Here is a 19,803-nt window from a genome sequence, read left to right as displayed (position 1 = left end):
TCTGTGCCCTGCTAACCTGGGAGGAGCAATTGCTTCGCAATCTTCATCGCCAGACCTGGCGCCAGCGCCCACTGGCCCTTGCAGCGCCGCCCCAGTAGCACAGCAGGTCACTGGTCTGGAGCCTCTGTATCTAGACTTCCCTATTCCGGATCACACCCTCCTCTGCCCGGACTGCTTCCCCTTCCGTGGAGTGCGGACACTGGGGGCCCTTAGCAAGCACGTGCGAGCGGTGCACAAGAAGAGGATCGCCTTCCGTTGCGGGTCCTGCCACGAGCTATTTGATACACAGAAGCAGTGTAAGCGGCACCTGCTCACCACCTGCCGAGGCCATAGTGCTCGTGTGCCCCCCACGGTTCCGATTCGTCTGGTGCCGACAACAACTCTTCCAAAGGAGCACCTGCGGCAAGCTGGAGCCGTCCTCCAGTCAGACCTGAGCTCCTCCGCTGTGCGACCCGTCGCTTCCATCCCGCTATCCGGTTCCTCCACCAACGTCCCAGAGGTACGGGCTGCCCCTGTGTGCTCCAGCCAGGCGGTGGGATCTAGTTCCTCGCTCCCTGCTGCTACACTGGGAACCAGCCCGCCCTCGGGGATTCCCATCCTCGCCTCCGCTGGCCAGCGTGCACCTCCATCGCTGATTGTCCAGAACCTCTCCGACCGCTTGGACCAGCTCCTTTCCCGTGTCCGGAAGACAACTGGTTCATGCAGGATCAGTGCTTCTTCGTGGGTGACTGAGCCTCGACCGTCCACTGGCAGACCCAGCCTCCCTCCGCAGACCGCTGGTCAGAGGTTGTTGGCTGCCCCGCACGACTCTTCCCCGTGCCCCTCCTCAGCCTCCACTGGGATATCCGCAAGATCTCGTAACGCTGCTAAGAACTGCTCCTCTCGGGTCCTTTCCCGGCCGGACCCCTCCCAGAGGAAGTCCAATAACCACCCCAGGACTCTTGGCGTATCTGAGGGTCTTAGTTCTGGCCTTAGATCCCCTGATGCTGCAGCCTCACCACTGGAGTCCGCCGCTGCAGCGCCTAGCCAAGCTGCCTGCACCTCTGCGAGTCCACCGCCTACCGTGCCTGAACCCGAGCCCACGTCTCATCCAGAGCGTACGCGCACCCGCAAGTGGTCTGCCACGGCGTGACAACTTCTTTGGCTACAGGAGTTGGCGGCTGTCCGTACCTATGAGGACCTAGTAATTATCACAGAGCGCCTAACACAAGACCTCTCCGCAGGCATAGTGGATGGCCGCAAGCGCCACCAGGAGGTTGCCCATCATCCACACCAGCCCATGACCCCTAGACTGGCCCCTGGCGGCAGGGCTGGCAGACGAGGAGACGCCGGCCGCCAGGACGACCCGGTCACTGCCACTCGCCTGCGAGGCCTCTATCGCTCTGACCGTCGGAGGGCTATGAGGGAGATCCTGGAGGGAGCCCCGATGCACTGCTCCGTCCCTGCAGAGGAGCTCCACTCCTACTTCTCGGCCGTCTTCGAAGGGGGGCCTCCCCGTGACCAGCCAAGGCCAGACTGCCTCCCCCAGCTGCCGAGGATCCACGCCGATAACGCCCTGGACGTGGATTTCATGCCCCATGAGGTGCTGGCTAGACTGCAACGGACTGCAAATACGGCCCCGGGAAAGGATGGCATCCGGTATTCCCGCCTTAAACAACACGATCCCGGATGCCTGGTCCTTGCTGCCCTTTTTACCGCCTGCAAGAAGTTGTGGCGTATCCCGGAGGCCTGGAAGCGGTCAATGACCGTCCTCCTTTACAAGAGGGGCGACCGCAATGACCCTGGCAATTGGAGGCCCATCACGCTAAGCAGCACCCTTTACAAACTATATGCCAGCTGCTTAGCCGCCAGGGTTACGGATTGGGCAGTTGGTGGCGGTGCTCTCAGCTCCGCGCAGAAGGGCTTCCTTTCTTGTGAGGGCTGTTACGAGCATAACTTTTTTCTCCAGGTGGCCATTGCGGAGACGAGGAGATCCCGGGGCCAGTGTGCCGTGGCCTGGCTGGACTTGGCTAATGCCTTCGGCTCCGTTCCTCATCAGCACATTTTCGATGTTCTCGCAGAGTTTGGGATCCCAGACAGCTTCCTGATCATCCTCCGTGATCTTTACAAGGACTGTGTTACGACCATCCGCGCGGCTACCGGAGAGACCGCCTCCATCCACAACCATCGGGGCGTCAAGCAGGGTTGTCCTCTCAGCCCGATTATTTTTAACTTGGCCATGGAGCCGCTTTTGCGGGCCATCTCCAGCGGTGGGGACGGGCTGGACCTCTTCGGCGTCCGGGTCGATGTGCTGGCATACGCGGACGACCTGGTCCTGATTGCTGACAGCGATGAGGCTCTCCAGCAAATGCTCCACATCGCCGGTCTGGCTGCCAAGTGGATGGGTTTGCACTTCAATGCAAAAAAATGCGCCTCCCTCCATGTCGACGGCAGCCTGAAGACACTCGCTAGGCCCACCGTGTTCTCTGTACAGGGCCAGCCCATGATCCCCCTGGAGGAGGGCCAGTTCTACCAACACCTGGGCATGCCGACGGGGGTCCGGATCCAGGTCACGCCTGAGGGCACCATCTGTGGGATTTTAAAGGACGCCGAACGCCTCGATGATTCCCTCCTCACACCATGGCAGAAGATCGATGCACTCAATACATTCCTCATCCCACGCATCTGCTTTACCCTCCGTGGCTCTGCGGTCGCCAAGGTCCCCTTGAATAAAGCAGACAAGACCATCCGTCACCTGGTCCGGAAGTGGATGTATCTCCCCCCGAGGGCTGCCACGGACATTATTTACATCTCCAACCGGCAAGGAGGCGCTAACGTCCTGCGGATGGGGGACCTGTGCGATGTGGCATCGATTACCCATGCCTTTCGTCTCCTGACCTGTCCAGACCCGAGAGTGCGGACTGTTGCGGAGAATGCCCTGAGGGGCACGACACGGAGAAGGATCGGCAGAGCTCCCACTGCTCAAGACCTGGCCACCTACCTGAGCGGCTCCCTCGAAGGCGAGTTCGGGAGGGACGGACGCGACCTGTCATCTCTCTGGTCGCGTGCCCGTAACGCCTCCCGTCGCCTGGGCAAGAGGATCAGCTGCCGTTGGGTGTGGAGTGAGGAACGACGGGAACTGGGCATCCTGATCCCCCACATTGCCACTGAGGGACATACCATCGTCACCCCGTCCGCCCAGACCCTGCTGGAGCGCCTGCTAAAGAGCACCATTTGCCACCAATATGCCGAAGCCCTGCGGAAGAAACCTGATCAGGGGAAGGTGTTTGACGTGACCAGCCGCTGGGATGCCAGTAACCACTTCCTCCGGGCTGGCAACTTTACCCGTTTTGCGGACTGGCGCTTCATCCACCGAGCGCGCCTTAATTGTGTCCCGCTCAACGGCGCTGTCCACCACGGGACCCGCGATAAAAGATGCAGGCGTTGCGGATATCCGCTGGAGACTCTTCCCCACGTCCTCTGTGGCTGCATGGTGCATTTGGCGGCTTGGCAGCGCCACCATAACGCCATCCAAGACCGGCTGGTGAAAGCGCTGCCTCCAACCCTTGGATCCGTTACCGTAGACTCTTCCATCCCTGGCACTGACAGCCTTCTGCTTCCGGACATCGTCGTGATGGACGAGCGGTCTAAGAAGATCCTCATCGTGGACATTACGGTGCCCTTTGAGAACCGCATGGCGGCCTTCCGCGATGCCCGGGCCAAGAAGCTGCAAAAGTATGCCCTGTTGGCGGACACCTTGCGGTCCCGGGGCTACTCGGTGGAGGTCCATGCATTGCTCGTGGGGGCATTGGGTGCCTGGGACCCCCTGAATGATGAGGTCCTGGAAGCCTGCGAGGTCAGTCGCTATTACGCTCGAATGATGCGCAGGCTGATGGTGTCCGATGCCATTAGGTGGTCCAGGGACATCTACACAGAGCATATCACGGGCCATCGCCAATATTCTGACAGCTGATTACCAAGCTCCTTTGTGGTGGTGTTTTTTTTTTTTTTTTTTCCTTATTTTACCTAATTCTATTTTTTTTTCTTATTGTAATTTTTTTACTTAATTATTTTATTTTATTTTATTTTATTTGATTCTCCCTGGTACTTAATGGGTCAGGGAGTTTTATGTTCAAAGACTTCTTTTTTCTCAGGGACTGGCCGATAAGCCGATATTGTTTATTGTCTAGTATCTGTAAAATACTCCCCTTTTTGATTTTCCCCTAGGGATGGGGATGGATCCAAAGGCCAATATCTCATATTGTCTGTTACTTTAAAGTATTTTCCTCTTTTTTCTTGTCAGGGTAGGGATTGGTTAAAAGGCCGATATTTTATATTATCTCTTGTTTGTAACTGTGTTTTTTTGTCTATCTGAGACTAGTTGGGTTTCTTATGTAAGTACTGAGATGCTGTTTACTGTATATTACGCTCCATAACCTGTTCGAGTTTCTCAGATAATATATCCTTGTGTATGTTAATTTGTTATGCTCCTTGCTGTATTTGAAACATTCCCTCAATAAAACTCATTTAATTTGTTCTTATCAGTTTAATATCTGATATGTCCTCTATCTGAGGATGATATATTAAATTGATTTGTTGGTTATTCTGCAGCATCTCCCTAAAACTTAGACGGCATAGCTATTACGCAGGTGGCTCTAGTCAGCATCCCTACTTTTCATTCCATATTGAAATAATCACACACCTCTTTGGAAAGTTTTGCCTCCTTAAATAGATACCAGCATCACATGGCTTTTCCCTGGGACCATTTACTTTAAGGGTGTTAGGAGCTGAGACTTTATACACTTTTAAAGAAGATTGTATTACGTATGTATAAGTCTACACATTATCAGGCCTCAGTTTAATTACTATTATTTTGCTGTACCTCATCTTCCCTCTCCCCACGCAAAAAAAAACCCTAGAAGGACTCCCGATACCATAGTTAAAATTTGTAGCCTTGATTTTTTGTGTGTGTGTGCGCGCGCATGTGCACGCCTATTAAAGTATCCTGAGGCTATATCTGCACTTACTATGGAAGATCGATGACTTAGGTTCAGTCTTCTGGAGCGCCGTTTTGCGGTCAACTTTGACCCTGGAACTCCTTGTGAGCTGTGAGGATTAAAGAAGGTCGACAGGAGGAGCACTCCCATTGACTTTCGGTTGTGAAGACCGCTGTGGAAGTCGATGGCTGCAAAGTTGATTTTTGGTATGCAGTTGGCGTACCAAAAATCCCGTAGCAGCTATCGACCTTCCACCTAAGTGTAGACTTAGACTCAGTGTATTGTTAGTTACACCAATTAATGAAATGTGGTACAGGTTTTGCCTCCCTGGTCCAGCATGGTTTGGGACCTGTCAGGTCCTGACAAGTGAATTTGCCAGACCAGGAGAGGTCTGCCACAAGGCCTTGACCCCACACTCCCTGTGGCTACCGCAGGGCCTACATTGCTGCAGGATAGACAGAGGATACTGCCTCCATTGAGGCTATGGCCCTGGTCTGCGGATGCTGGCTGCAATTGGGCTGTCGGATGCTGGTTCGGCCCCAGCTCTGGGACTCTTTGGTCTTGGAGCATCCATGGTTCACAGATGATGCCAGACAAGAAAATGCTGGATTTGAGAGGTGCAACCTGTACAAATTGTAGAAGCAGTTTCCCATTAATATGAGAAATAGAACACTCTTTCCTGGCAAATAAAACTTTCAAGATATCAGAAATCTGTTTTTCTCTATTTAAATACGTAGGTTGTATTCACCATGCAGCTTTTATCAACGAGATTTATTCACATAGCCCGGTCACTAAAAGTCAACATTTTTGAATGCTTTTTGCCAGCACTTTTGTTGACAGAATACTACCACCCCCAAGAAGTTCCTGCTGACGAGTATATTTCACGTGTGCTGCGGAAAAATGTTATTGTTCCTGGGGACAAAAGGATAGAGTGTTGTTAATCAAGTGCAAGTGTAAACATAGCCTTACTTATAAAAGTGCATTTAAGGGAAGGGAAGGAGAGAGAATATATAAGTGTCCGTTATTCATAGTTGCATTTTCAGAATGTGTACTGTTAACATTCATTGATAGAGCCAGTGAGATCTTAAGTAGAATATAAAGTTGTAAAACATTAATTTGAGTAATGATATTTGGTATTACCTGCATTATAAATTTGTTTTGTTCTATTTATCAGCCTCAGATGGAAATGCACCATCTCAAACAAAGGATTCTACTGTGTCTGCACAGAAAGCAATTAAAAGGCCCATACCTAAATTAGATGCTCAAAGGTATTTATTGCAGAATATTCCTATTTGCTGGTCATGATTTCAGTGTTCAGATAATAATCTTAGTGTGGTTTCCTGCCATAAATTGATTTAAAGTGTTCATCAGTTTCCACATTACCCATTTGGTCATTATCAAGTTCTAGGTTGTGGACATCAGAGATGGAAATAAATACTTAGTTTGTTGCAGAATGGACATGAGCCTTTTGGTCTTTACTTACAATAATAGCACTGTAAAGATAAGTCATACTTCATTGTGAGTGTATTGGGACATGGAAGACTATTTTATAGGTAAAATGCTTCGATATCTCTCATGCCCTAAATGAGTGCATTTTTTCTGTACATCTTTTGTCTGTCCTTTAGATTACTTCAAATCAGCCTGCCCCAGGAACATTTCTTCAGATCATTGGTTTTGTTTCTTTTTAAATTGGGAAGTCTTTTAAAATGAGCCCTAAGGTTAGTAGTCTTTTCTGGTAGTTTTCCACAGTCTTTCAAAGTGCACTAAAGTCTGATTTTTATAGATATTATACAGACTCTTGCTCTTGAGATTATATTTGTAGGAGTTAGTCATCATTGTTTTGGTGTAGGAATTTATTTCCTTCTCTAGGCAAAGCTCTTGGTAGGTTTTTTTTTTTAATGACAAAATATGCTAAGAGTTGTTTGGGGATATCTTATTTTGGTATCTTGGGAACATTCAATAATGTTAACATTTTGTTCGTGACAGTAGTAGAACTGGCTCTCCTCCCTGTTCCACATAGAACACTGGTGGGCATACTGTAGCCCACTGGGGTTCTTTATGCACTCCACAAGATATTTTGTTGCCCATGCACAGGGTTGCCAGATTCCTCTAATTCTTCTTGAAGTGGTCCGCGGGATGCTCCACATTTGGTTTTGGACTCACTCCAGCACCGTAGTTTGGAGATTTTAACAGCCGTAGACAGCCGGACCACTCATGCGCGGCAGTGTGAGGCTCCTTTCACACTCTTAAGTCATGTGCATGGTCTGATTAAACCAGTTCATTCCAACCACCTGCAGCTACAGTCACAACTCCTGTTCTCTCTCCTCAGGCCTGTTGAATAGTAGTTAAATACCTGTTAATTGTTCTGTTGTTGTTCATAGTTGTTTGTTAGTCGCTAGTAATTTACTTAGCAGTTTTTAATAGTTTGTTTGTTTTTTTTTTTTAAAGAGAGCGAAAAAGAGAGGTTGCCCCCTCTCTGCTGGCGTTAACTGATTAATTATGCCAGAGTCAGACGGTTTTATGAAATGTGATTTGTGCCACAAGGCTATGCCTGCTTCGGATGGACACTCAAGATGTATACTCCTGTTTGAGTGAAGGACATGTACTGGAAAAGTGTCCCCACTGTTCACAGCTCACAGGCAGGGCTCAAAAAGATAGGGAGGTGCACCTAAGAATGATCCTCTTTGATAAGTATCAGAGAGGTGGCATGTTAGTCTTCCAGTGGTGCTGTCGCCTCATTGACCTCTGCCACCTTCGAAAACAGGAAATGTCTTCGTTATTGTTCCACAGTGGGACTGAGCTTGGGCTTCATTGGAGATGCCTTCCTCATCAGTTGGAATGGGTCCTTTTTCCCCCTCATGCTTCTCATATCTCGGATCCTAGAAAAGAGGAATATGGACAGAGCCAGGCTGATCCTGATAATCCCAGCATGAGCTCGACAGCACTGGTTCCTGTACCTAAGGCGACTGTTGCAATATCCTCCTTATCCACTTCCCAACTTACCAGATCTCCTCAGTCAGAACCACCAGTCACTGCTGCATCCCCAGCCACACAGTCTTCACCTCAGTGCGTCTGAACAATACTGTTCTGAACACGTCAAACAGGTACTAATGCATCGTAGAAGATCTTTTATGCGCAGTACTTACTTGTCCAAGTGTAAGAGGTTCACTACCTGCTGCTCCTCAAAGGGCCTGGCTCCCTTGGAAGTTCCCATACACGTCATCCTTGACTGCCTCCTACACCTAAAACAAATGGGATTGGCATTGGCATTGGCATCATTAAAGTTGCACCTTGCATCAATATCAGTGTTCAGGCATATCATCAATAGTAGTTCGTTTGCCCATCAGTCACCAAACGTTTTCTTAAAGGTCTGGCCAACCTATATCCTCTTTGTTGACCTATTCCTCCCTCTTGGAGCCTAGATTTTGCTCCTGCAGACGTTCTCCAGAACCCCATTTGAACCATTAGCCACTACCTCTCTTTAAGTCCCTCACTATGAAAACTGTGTTCCTCTTCGTTATTATATCTGCTTGCAGTGTCAGCGAGATGGCAGCTTTGAAGGCTATTCCGCCTTTTACCGTTTTCAGTAAGGAAGGAGTGGTACTCAGACTTCACCTGGCATTCATCCCCAAGGTCTTGTCTGAATTTCACATCAACAAGCCCCTAATGCTGCCCTCGTTTTACCCATGCATCTGCTCACAAGGCGAGGGTACACTCACTGGATGTATGAAGGGCTTTGGCTTTTGCATTGACAGAACCAAACTGTTCTGTAAGACAGACAGGTTGAGAATATCAATTGCCAACCACTCCAAAGGAGAAGCTGTATCACCTCAGAGGCTCTCCAACCTCATCACTTCTGGTATCACCCCTTGCTACTCTATCCATCGTATGCTGTTACCTATCCAACTTAAAGCCCATTCCACGAGAGCAGTGACAGCTTCCACGGCCTTGTTCAAAGGCATCCCATTAAAGGACGTCTGCTGTGCAGCAAGATGGTCGTCACGCAACGCTTTCGTCAAGCACTATGCTATTCAGCACTAGCTGGCAGCGGATGCACTGCTCTTGACAGCTGTGCTTTTGACGGCTGACAAACAATAACTCCAGTATCCTCCATGTTTTCCTTCTTAGGAAGGTACTGCTACTCACTCACCACATGTGGCGCACCCATGGGGACCACGCAAAGAAAGAGAAGTTATTAACCTTTGTGCAGTAACGGTTGCTCTTCGAGATGTGTCCCTGTGGGTGCTCCACAACCCACCCTTCCTTCCCGCTCTGGAGTTTCTCTTTCATATCGTTCAGATTCCGGGGCGGCTTCCAGGAACTGGTTTTAGCTGGACCATGCACGTAACTAAAAGAGCACGAAAGGAGCCTCATGCTGTGCACACGTGGTCTGGCCATCCACGGCTGTAAAAATCTCAGAACTCTGGTGCCAGAGCGAGTCCTCCATTAGATGTGGAGCACCCATGAGGACACACTTAGAAGAAACACTGTTACTGCACAAAGGTGAGTAACTTTTCTCTTTTTCAGATGCATAAGTTTTTTGTTTTTTGTTTTTCCTACCCGTATTACAAAACAAAGCAAGGGTCTTTAAGGAGATGTGCATGCTTGTTGTCCACAATGTTGTGAGAGCCATGTGCTACCTGTGCATCCAGTTGAAACACTGAAGCACAGTAATTGGCACAACCCATAGATACTAGATACTCAAACACAGTTAGCAGAACTGTCCTATTCTGGGGACCCTCTTGGTTATTACAAGCTTGTGGCCTACTGAGATGGAGAGCTACTCATGCAGCCCACTCACTAGCCCAGGTTGCCCTTCACTGACATAGACTATAAGTTGATACGACTGGGACTGTTTTCTTAATACGTGCATGTATTAGTTACTGTACAATGTGGCCTTCAACCAGATTGAAGACTTTGTTTGTTTCCTATCCTGTTACAAATAATAAAATATCACAAATAGTAAACATTAGAATTTCTAATTGAGTAACTTAAAACAATTGAAAACCACATTAATTGAGGACACTTTTCATATTCACAGGTTGATTTCAGAGAGAGGACTTCCAGCCTTGAGACGTGTATTTGATAATGTAAAATTTAAAGGTAAAGGACGTGAGGTAAGAAATACTAAGTAATTCTTATCCTTTTGTTTGGGATTATAGTTTGAATTAAAGGTTTTACTTTTTTTATTTAGGAGTGGGGAGTTAAAGCTGTAGAACTAAATCAAATATCTTCTAAAATATATATAAAGACGCCATGCTAAATTAAAATAGGCTCAAGTAGTGCTGTTTCAAATGCATCTTGATGGGGCTTTTTCAGTCATACTAAGCTACATAAACTGAAGAAAAAATGCACCCTGACCTCAGATCATTTCTACTCAGCTTTCCAAACTAGAATATGTGGTGGCATGTGGTCACAGATGACCCCTTGGGATTGTTCTCCAGTGTGCTGATGATGCCATGGACACCTGCTGCTTTGCTCTCAGGGGCTCCCCATCACCCTGTCCTGCTGGGCTAGATCCTCTGGTTTCCCCCAGCCAAAGCACAGAGTTGGGGTTACTGCCCCCCAGCAAAGCAATACAAACACTGATTTAATTCAGCTCTGGGAGGATACATCTCTAGGGCCCAGGACCCAAGAAACCAACCCCGGCAAAAGGATCAAACCTCCAAATAAATGTCTCTGTGCAAAAATTTTTGCACAGTGATGCTCCACCTCTTCCCCTGTAATAATTACTTGTACTGAGTTTGATCATAAACGCAATTTTATGTAGCAAGAATGTTACCATTTAAGTGGCTATATTGAAAACAGATCAAAGTTAAGTTACTAAATTGAAAAGAAAACCTATAGTTAGTTCTAATTTCCCGAAGAGTCTCAGGCCAGGCCTACACTGCACATTAAAGGTGATTGCACCTGTGCAATTCTACCGCAGTTGTATAGCAAGAATCAAATTATCTGGCTGCCCTCACAGAGGGAGTCGACAGGAGACAGGAGAAATGGTTTGAGGTCAGAGTGCATTTTTTCCTTTTTTTTTTTTTTTTTTTTTCTCTTCTCCCCCCCCCCCCAATTTATGTAGCTTAGTATCACTGAAAAAGCCCCATCAAGATGCATTTGAAACAGCACTAGTTGAGCCTGTTTTAACTTAGCATGGCGTCTGTGATGGAGTGGGGGATACCTGCGTGTGTGTGGCTCACAGAGGGTGTGGGGCTCCTGCTGAGGGTAACCCTGACAACCAGGTAACACCTTTGTACTGCAGACAAAGGAGGAGGTGGAGCCTGAGGGGTTTGAATTGGAACTGGGAGTTGGAAGCAGTTAGTCTGGGCTGGGAGAGAGAGACAAAGGAGGGGGCAAGCCCCCAGCTCTGGGGGCCCCTCGGGGCCTCCTCTCCCCAACATGGATTGGACTGGCTGTCTCTGCCTGCTGTACTGACTCCTCTGTACGACGCTGTGTCCTGTCGGCTAATAAACCTGCTGTTTTCCTGCTGAGTGAGAGACTCTCCTGCCTGCAGACAGGGTGCAGAGCATTGGGGACCCCAGAACCCCATCACACTGGTGTCAGAAGTGGGATGTTCTGCACCCCGAGGATGGAGCATCCAGCAGTAAGTGACCAGGGCCCTGGAAGAAGTGGGGCCTGCGAGACCCAGGTGTGCTGAAGGGCAGTAAGGTGCAGTTCCCCAAGGCGGAGGGGCCTGCGGCCGAACCCAAGCAACTGCGGTCGTGGTCCTCGAGAGGGGGTGTCACACCCGAGGAGGGGTTACTCCTGGGAATCTGTTGGAGTCGGTCCCAGAAGGTGGAGGGGCCAAGAGCCCAACCTGCAGGAACAAGTGACCCCTGAGGAGGCTGACGCTGAATGAGTCCTTCCCAAGACAGTGTGCTCCTGGTCCCTGAGAGCGGGTGTCACACTGAAGAAGGGGTTCCGCTGGGAGTCTGTTGGAGTCGGTCCCAGAGGGCGGAGGGGCCTACGGCCTAACCCCGGGCAGCTTGTGACCCGCAAGGAGCCTGGCACACTGAAGGGATTCTTCCAGGAATCGTGGGGTGCAGAGGGCATCAGCCTGAGAGCCTGCAACCACGCTGAGCAACTCCGCTGTGAAGTGGCAGCACCTGGAAACTGAAATCGAGATTAAAGAAGCTGGACAAGGCAGCGTGGATGTGCAGTGGCAGAGCTGAGGGTTAAGGAAAATCCTGCAGAGGTGAGCCCGGATCGGGGCAGGGAACCCTGGACTGCATGGAGCTCTGAACCGAGTGGCCTGCCGCAGCTCAAGGAGGGAAGGAGCGATTCCAACCCATCATCTACTAGTGGCCAAGACAGACCTGCGAAGAGTTTTCCAGGCCTGGGCCAAGGAAGGTGCCTGTGTGTCTGTGTAGGAAAGCAGCTTGTCCACTGGGAATGGCAAGTTGTCTGTGAGAGAAGCTGCTTCACCTTCTGTGTGTGTGTGGAGACCAGCCGGGGGGCTGGGACAAAGGAGAGAGTGTCTCCCATTGTCTGTCTGTGTTGAACAGCAGCAGCAGCCTGGGGAGAGAGCAGAGCCTGCGTTTGGAAAAGGTGCCAATGAGGAAACTAGCCCATTGTCTGAGGAAGATTCACCAGCCTGGGGTGGCTGGAGAGGGAACCACCAGGAAAGAGCATTCCAGGTGTGTCTCTGAATCCAGCCATGGGGGCTGGAGCAGAGGGAATGGCTCTGGGATGGGCAGTGGTATCCCTGCTAAGGACACTGGTCCTTGGTGCAAGAAAAGTGCTTCTGCTTCTGGGGAAGTGAATCCTTTGCCTGAGCCTGTGGGGGCTCGAGATGGAGCCAAGATCCCAGAGCTGGATCTGAGGGCAGCTGAAGCCCAGATGGGAAGTGGGCCTACCTCTGTGTCTCTCAGGGGGGATGATGCTTTAACTTGGTCTAATCCAGTTAGGATCATCAGGGAATCCCAGAGACCAGACGATTCTGGTACTTGTTCTTTGCCTGATGCTGAGGTGTTACTGGGAGGGGGTGAGAGGACTCTGTCCTACCAGAGTCATCCTCTTGCCAGGACACAGGAACAGATGGGCAATGGAGTTATGCTGACTGATGAAGATAAAGGAGCTGGTAGCAGAAGGGAGGAAAGGGATCCTAACCTTCTGTCCGGTGGTACTGGCTGTCTGCCTGGAGGGGGATTACGTGGGAATCTGCCTAATGGTCCAGAAGTGATCCTGGGTGTAGGTGAAACCCAGGAGCTGGTTGTGGCTCAAGGGAGCAGTGCCCCCGTGGAGGCAGACAGGGGTGAGTTATTGTTTGGGGGAGCTCTTGAGGAAGAGAATTTCCCTGAAACTTTTCCTGACCCGTCTGTGGGGACTGCAGAAAATGGGAGTGAGGTGGAGGAGAGTGAACAGGAAAGGTGCTTGTCTGTAAGCACCAGAGCAACCCTTTGCCTGGGGAGAAGTTTGTTTCAGCTCCTGATGGCCAGGACCTGCCTGAGTGTGAAACCACTGGCTGTGCTCTGCAAGGGTCCAAAGCAGGCAGGGTAAAAGTTTCTCAGGAATTGGAAGTTGATGCAAGTAAAGTGAAAACTATCAGGGAGTGTGAGCAGCCCTGTGAGAACCAAGTAAAACAGCTGCACAGTCAGTCTCTGTAGGATGAGGGAGAGGGCCAGCAATTCCCCATCTCCAGATGGTGGAAACACTTATATTCTTATACTGGACTCCACTTCTGATTCCAGGGGGAGGCAGTAGTTGGAGGGGGAAGGATAAAGGAGCTGTGGTCCTGGTGGGCCAGTAAGGGATAAACAGGGATTCCTCCATGTGGATTCTGCGTCTGGGACTCACAAAACAACTCTCAGAAAGCAGTTTGGTTTGCAAATTTCCAGGCTGGCTGGGAGGGGGCCTTCTCCCTGAGATCATCAATGGCCCAGCTCTTGTTAGAAGGGAGGGCACAGCCAGAGAGATCAAATTTCCACCCCAGGGGGCAAGAGAGAAGATTAGAACTTGATGGTGCTAAGAAAGGCCTCAGCCATTTATCCCCAAAATACCAGATTCTCAAGGATGTTGCACAAAGGTTGTGGTCTACCAAAGAGCAACGTAAATGTGCAGTTGCAATGGGTTTGTTCTGTTACTCACGCTGACTGCTGTAACCAAGGGGTGCTGCTACCAAAAGCTGTAGAATTGTACCATGTACTGAAGGTTTGGAAAGAGCCATGTAACATGATGACATTGATGTAGAAGCATGAGTTGTATGTTGAAGGAGTCTGTAACTCTGAAATGTCACCATTGTTCCCTGTAACTAGTCTTGCAACCTCTCACATGAGGAGGAACATTCCAAACCTATTGTGTGGCATGGAAGGGGAAACTGAGGCACACAACCATTTTCGTGGTCTGGCTAAATGCCAAGGGTGGAAGCATTTGTACCTTCCTTTCCTGGACTGTAACTGAATTCCAAACATTGGCTGGAGCAGCTGTATGGACTGGTGGGCAGACAGGGCAGGGCCCAGACCAGAAAAGAACTATTTGATCTGTTGGTGCTGCAGCATCTGTATGGGCTCTACCTGCCCGACTTGAGAACGTGGCTGATGGACCAGAGACAGAAGCAGGGAGACCGACCAACCTGAGGGAACTAAAGGGACTTGCCCAGCTGCATCACATGAAAAGGGCCAATACCAATCTCCTGAGTTGGAGCCTCTCCCAGCAGGATTATGACATGGAGGTGGTGCACATCAAGGGGAGCACTGAGGGTGCAGCTGATGCCCAATCACGAGGGGAGGGCCCCAAACTTCCCCAGGTCACTGGCTGAGTGACCCCGCTCAGTTCGGTCTGGAAGGGGGGAGAGATGTGATGGAGTGGGGGATACCTGCGTGTGTGTGGCTCACAGAGGGTGTGGGGCTCCTGCTGAGGGTAACCCTGACAACCAGGTAACACCTTTGTACTGCAGACAAAGGAGGAGGTGGAGCCTGAGGGGTTTGAATTGGAACTGGGAGTTGGAAGCAGTTAGTCTGGGCTGGGAGAGAGAGACAAAGGAGGGGGCAAGCCCCCAGCTCTGGGGGCCCCTCGGGGCCTCCTCTCCCCAACATGGATTGGACTGGCTGTCTCTGCCTGCTGTACTGACTCCTCTGTACGACGCTGTGTCCTGTCGGCTAATAAACCTGCTGTTTTCCTGCTGAGTGAGAGACTCTCCTGCCTGCAGACAGGGTGCAGAGCATTGGGGACCCCAGAACCCCATCACAGCGTCTTTATATATATTTTAGAAGATGTTTGATTTAGTTCTACAGCTTTAACTTCAGGACATCAGTGACACCTGAAAGATTGCTGTCATCAATGAGGAGCTGAACAGGCTCCAAGTTGACATTGCTGCTCTGCAAGAGACGCGACTCGCAGATTCAGGATCTCTAAAGGAAAAGGACTACACCTTTTTCTGGCAGGGTAAAGCCCAAGAAGAACCCAGGGAGCATGGTGTTGGCTTTGCCATCAGAAACACCCTTCTACAAATGGTGGAATTAGTCATGAGCGGATCAGAAAGACTCCTTCAGGTCATACTTCAGATTTGCGCCGGTCCTGTCCACCTGATCAGCGCTTATGCTCCAACCCTGTACGCCACACCACAAGTAAAAGATGAGTTCTGTGATGTGGTTAGTGCTGCCATAGCGCAAATACCTGCTCGCGAACAACTGTACATTTTGTGTGACTTCAGTGCAACAGTTGGAGCCGATCGTGGCTCATGGCCTTCCTGCTTAGGCCACTTCGGTGTGGGAGAAATGAATGAAAATGGACAGCGTCTTCTCGAACTTTGCATGTGCCACAATCTGTGCATCACAAACACATTTTTCCAAACCAAGCCACAGCACAGAGTGTCATGGAGACACCCACACTCGAAAAACTGGCATCGACTAGAGGTAGTCATCACTAGACATCATAATCTCACAAACGTCCTTCTGACACGCAGCTGTCATAGTGCCAACTACAATACAGATCACTCGCTAGTTTGCTCCAAACTCAAGGTGAGACCCAAAAAGCTGTACCACTCTAAACCAACTGGAAGGCCCCGCATTTATGCCAGAAAGACGGCAAACTCAGAGAGAGCCGAAAAATTCAGAGTTCCCCTCGAGGGGAATCTGTGCAGGAGCCTTGGGGGTCCCAATGTGACATCCAGATGGCAACATCTGAGGGATACACTTTACAACATGGCCTTGTCGGTGTTTGGAAGAAGAGCTAGAAACACAAATGACTGGTTCAGAGCTAACTCCAATGAGATGATTCCAGCCATCGAAAAGAAGCACACTGCACTCCTGGAGCACAAATGCTCACCGAGCCAGAGTACCCTGCAAGCACTCAGAGCAGCCAGAAAAACAGTGCAGCAGACAGCCAGGCGCTGTGCCAACAACTACTTGCTCGAGTTATGCAGCAGCATCCAGACCAGTGCCGAATCTGGTAATCTCAGGAATGTACGAGGGCATCAAGAAGGCATTAGGACCCACCCAGAACAAGATGGCACCTCTGAAATCCAAATCTGGTGAAGTCATCACTGACAAAGCCAAACAGATGGAGCGCTGCATCGAGCACTACTCTGAGCTGTACTCACGCGAGAATATTCTGGTTGATACAGCCCTCAGTGCCATCAAGCTCCTACCAGTAATGGACGAACTGGATCAGGAATCAACTGTGGACGAACTGAAGAAATCCATTGACAGCATTGCAGTAGGAGAGGCCCCAGGCCAGGATGGTATACCACCAGAGGTAATCACGTGTGCCACGGACACCCTCCTGGAACCCCTACATGAGCTACTGTGCCTTTGCTGGAGAGAGGGAGAGGTTCCACAGGTTATGCGCGACGCTAACATTGTAACGTTGTATAAGAACAAAGGAGACAGAAGCAACTGCAACAATTACTGTGGAATCTCCCTCCTAAGCATCACTGCTAAACTGTTCGCTCGTGTCATCCTCGGCAAACTCCAGAAGATTGCTGAGAGGGTGTATCCTGAATCACAGTGCAGATTCCGCGCAGAGGGATCTACCACTGACATGGTCTTCTCTCTGAGGCAGCTGCAGGAGAAATGCAGGGAGCAGAGGAAGCCATTCTATATTGCCTTCATCGACCTGACCAAGGCCTTCGACATGGTCAGCAGGGATGGACTGTTCAGACTGCTCCACAAGATAGGCTGTCCACCACGGTTACTCAAGATGATCCAGTCTTTCCACGAAAACATGAGAGGAACCATCCAATATGACGGCACATTATCAGATGTTTTCAGCATCAGGAGTGGCGTCAAACAAGGATGCGTCCTTGCTCCGACATTGTTCGGGATCTTCTTCACACTCTTCCTGAAGCACGCCTTTGGATCTTCAACAGAGGGCATCTTTTTGCACACAAGATCTGATGGGAAACTGTTTAATCTTACAAGGCTGAAAGCTGAGTCTAAGGTGCGGGAAGTCCTCATCAGAGATATGCTGTTCGCAGATGATGCTGCTATAGTGTCACATACAGAAGACCAGCTTCAGAAACTGCTGGATCAGTTCTCTAAAGCATGCAAGGACTTCAGGCTTTCCATCAGCCTAAAGAAGACAAATGGACTTGCTCAGGACGTTGCTGAACCTCCATCAACCAGCATTGACAACTATATGTTAGAGGTCGTCCACGAGTTCGTTTACCTCGGGTCCACCATCACTGACACCCTGTCATTGGACTCTGAGCTAAATAGGAGGATCAGAAAAGCAGCCACAACTCTACCCAGACTCAGTGAGAGAGTGTGGAATAACATCAAGTTGTACACCCACACCAAAATGCAAGTCTACAGAGTCTGCATCCTCAGCACCCTCCTTTACAGCAGTGAGTCTTGGATCCTGTACGCCTGCCAGGAAAAGAGGCTGAACGTCTTCCACTTGCGCTGCCTCAGGCGCATCCTCGGAATATCATGGCAGGACAGAGTGTCCAACACTGCCATCCTTCAGCAAGCTGGAATCCCAGTCATGCACACCCTCCTCAGGTAGTGGCGGCTCTGCTGGCTTGGCCACGTCCACAGGATGAATGATGGAAGGATCCCAAAAGACATCCTGTATGGTGAGCTAGCCTCTGACAAAAGAGCCCCCCGGACGCTCCCAGTTGCGCTACAAAGATGTTTGCAAGAGGGACCTCGGAGGTAGACATCGAGCCGGACAGCTGGGAGGAGCTGGCAGACGATCACAGCAGATGGAGGCAGGAACTACACAAGTGCCTTCAGAAGGGTGAGATGAGGATCAGACAGCTAGCAGAGAAGTGAGCCCACAGAAAGCACAGTAAGGACCTGTCAGACACCCACTACACATGCAACAGATGCAGAAAGGACTGTCACTCTCACGTGGGCCTTCACAGTCGACGCTGCAAATGATGATCCCAAATGGAACTATGAAGGGCGCAATCCGTAGTCTACGTAGACTGAAGGATGCCTACTACTACTACTACTACTACTACTACTATTACTGCTACTAGGGGTCGACTGTTGGCCCCATATGGGACACTTGAAATCGAACCTACCAGGCATGTAAAATCAAATCCTGGAAGATCAAATCCTGGAAAATCAAAATCCTGGAAACACTCCCAAATTAAGTGTCATAATGTAATAAGAAAAGCCAAAAAAGATTTTGAGGAACAGCTAGCCAAAAATTCAAAAAACGATAGTAAAATGTTTTTTAAATACATTAGAAGCAGGAAGCCCGCTAAAAAAGCAGTGGGGCCCTTGGACGATAAAGATATAAAAGGAGCGATCAAGGAAGACAGTGCCATTGCGGAGCGATTAAATGATTTCTTTGCTTCAGTCTTCACGGCTGAGGATGTTACAGAGGTTCCTAAATCTGAGCCAGCCTTTTTAGGTGACAAATCTGAGGAACTCACTCAGATTGAAGTGACATTAGAGGAGGTTTTGGAGTTAATTGATAAGCTGAATGGTAACAAGTCTCCAGGACCAGACGGCATTCACCCAAGGGTTCTGAAAGAACTCAAATGTGAAATTGCGGAGTTAACAGTGGTTTGTAACCTATCCTTTAAATCCACTTTGGTACCAAATGACTGGAAGACGGCCAATATAACACCAATATTTAAAAAAGGCTCTAGAGGAGACCCTGGCAATTATAGACCGATAAGTTTAACATCAGTACCAGGCAAATTAGTAGAAACACTAGTAAAGAATAAAATTGCAAGGCACGTAGAAGAGCACGAATTGTTGGGCAAAAGTCAGCATGGTTTCTGCAGAGGGAAGTCGTGTCTAACTAATCTATTAGAATTCTTTGAAGGGGTTAATAAACATGCGGCCAAGGGGCACCCAGTGGACATAATATACCTAGATTTCCAGAAAGCCTTTGACACGGTCCCACACCAAAGGCTTTTATGTAAATTAGGTGGTCATGGGATAGGAGGAAAGATCCTTTCATGGATCGGGAATTGGTTAAAAGACAGAAAACAAAGGGTGGGAATAAATGGTAAATTTTCACAATGGAGGGGGGTAACTAGTGGTGTTCCCCAGGGGTCAGTCCTGGGACCGATCCTATTCAACTTGTTCATCAATGATCTAGAAAATGAGGTAAGCAGTCAGGTGGCAAAGTTTGCAGATGACACCAAGTTGTTCAGGATAGTCAAAAGCAAAAGGGATTGTGAAGAACTACAAAAAGATCTCAGCAAATTGAGTGATTGGGCAGCAAAATGGCAAATGAAATTTAATGTGGGTAAGTGTAAGGTAATGCATGTTGGAAAAAATAACCCAAATTACACGTACTACATGATGGGGTCAAATTTAGCTACGACAGATGAGGAAAGAGATCTTGGAGTTATAGTGGATAGTTCTCTGAAGACATCCACGCAGTGTGCAGCGGCAGTTAGTAAGGCAAATAGGATGTTAGGAATTATTAA

At 49.4% G+C, this 19,803-nt stretch overlaps 1 protein-coding gene across 2 annotated transcripts in view; it reads left to right on the top strand.

Moving 5' to 3' along the window:
* Nucleotides 1-19,803, top strand: part of TIPIN (TIMELESS interacting protein) — a 38,814-nt gene that overhangs the window by 3,366 nt on the left and 15,645 nt on the right. For both annotated transcript variants that reach the window (XM_075006394.1, XM_075006393.1), the window contains exons 3-4: nucleotides 6,151-6,244; nucleotides 10,018-10,093. In XM_075006394.1, the coding sequence (XP_074862495.1) occupies nucleotides 6,151-6,244; nucleotides 10,018-10,093 (170 nt within the window). The remainder of the gene's footprint in view (nucleotides 1-6,150; nucleotides 6,245-10,017; nucleotides 10,094-19,803) is intronic.

The sequence above is a fragment of the Carettochelys insculpta genome, chromosome 12, assembly GCF_033958435.1.
Source record: "Carettochelys insculpta isolate YL-2023 chromosome 12, ASM3395843v1, whole genome shotgun sequence".
Classification (NCBI taxonomy): Eukaryota; Metazoa; Chordata; order Testudines; family Carettochelyidae; genus Carettochelys; species Carettochelys insculpta.
The sequence above is the reverse complement of the archived record's forward strand: the minus strand, read 5'-3'. Positions and strand labels throughout refer to the sequence as shown.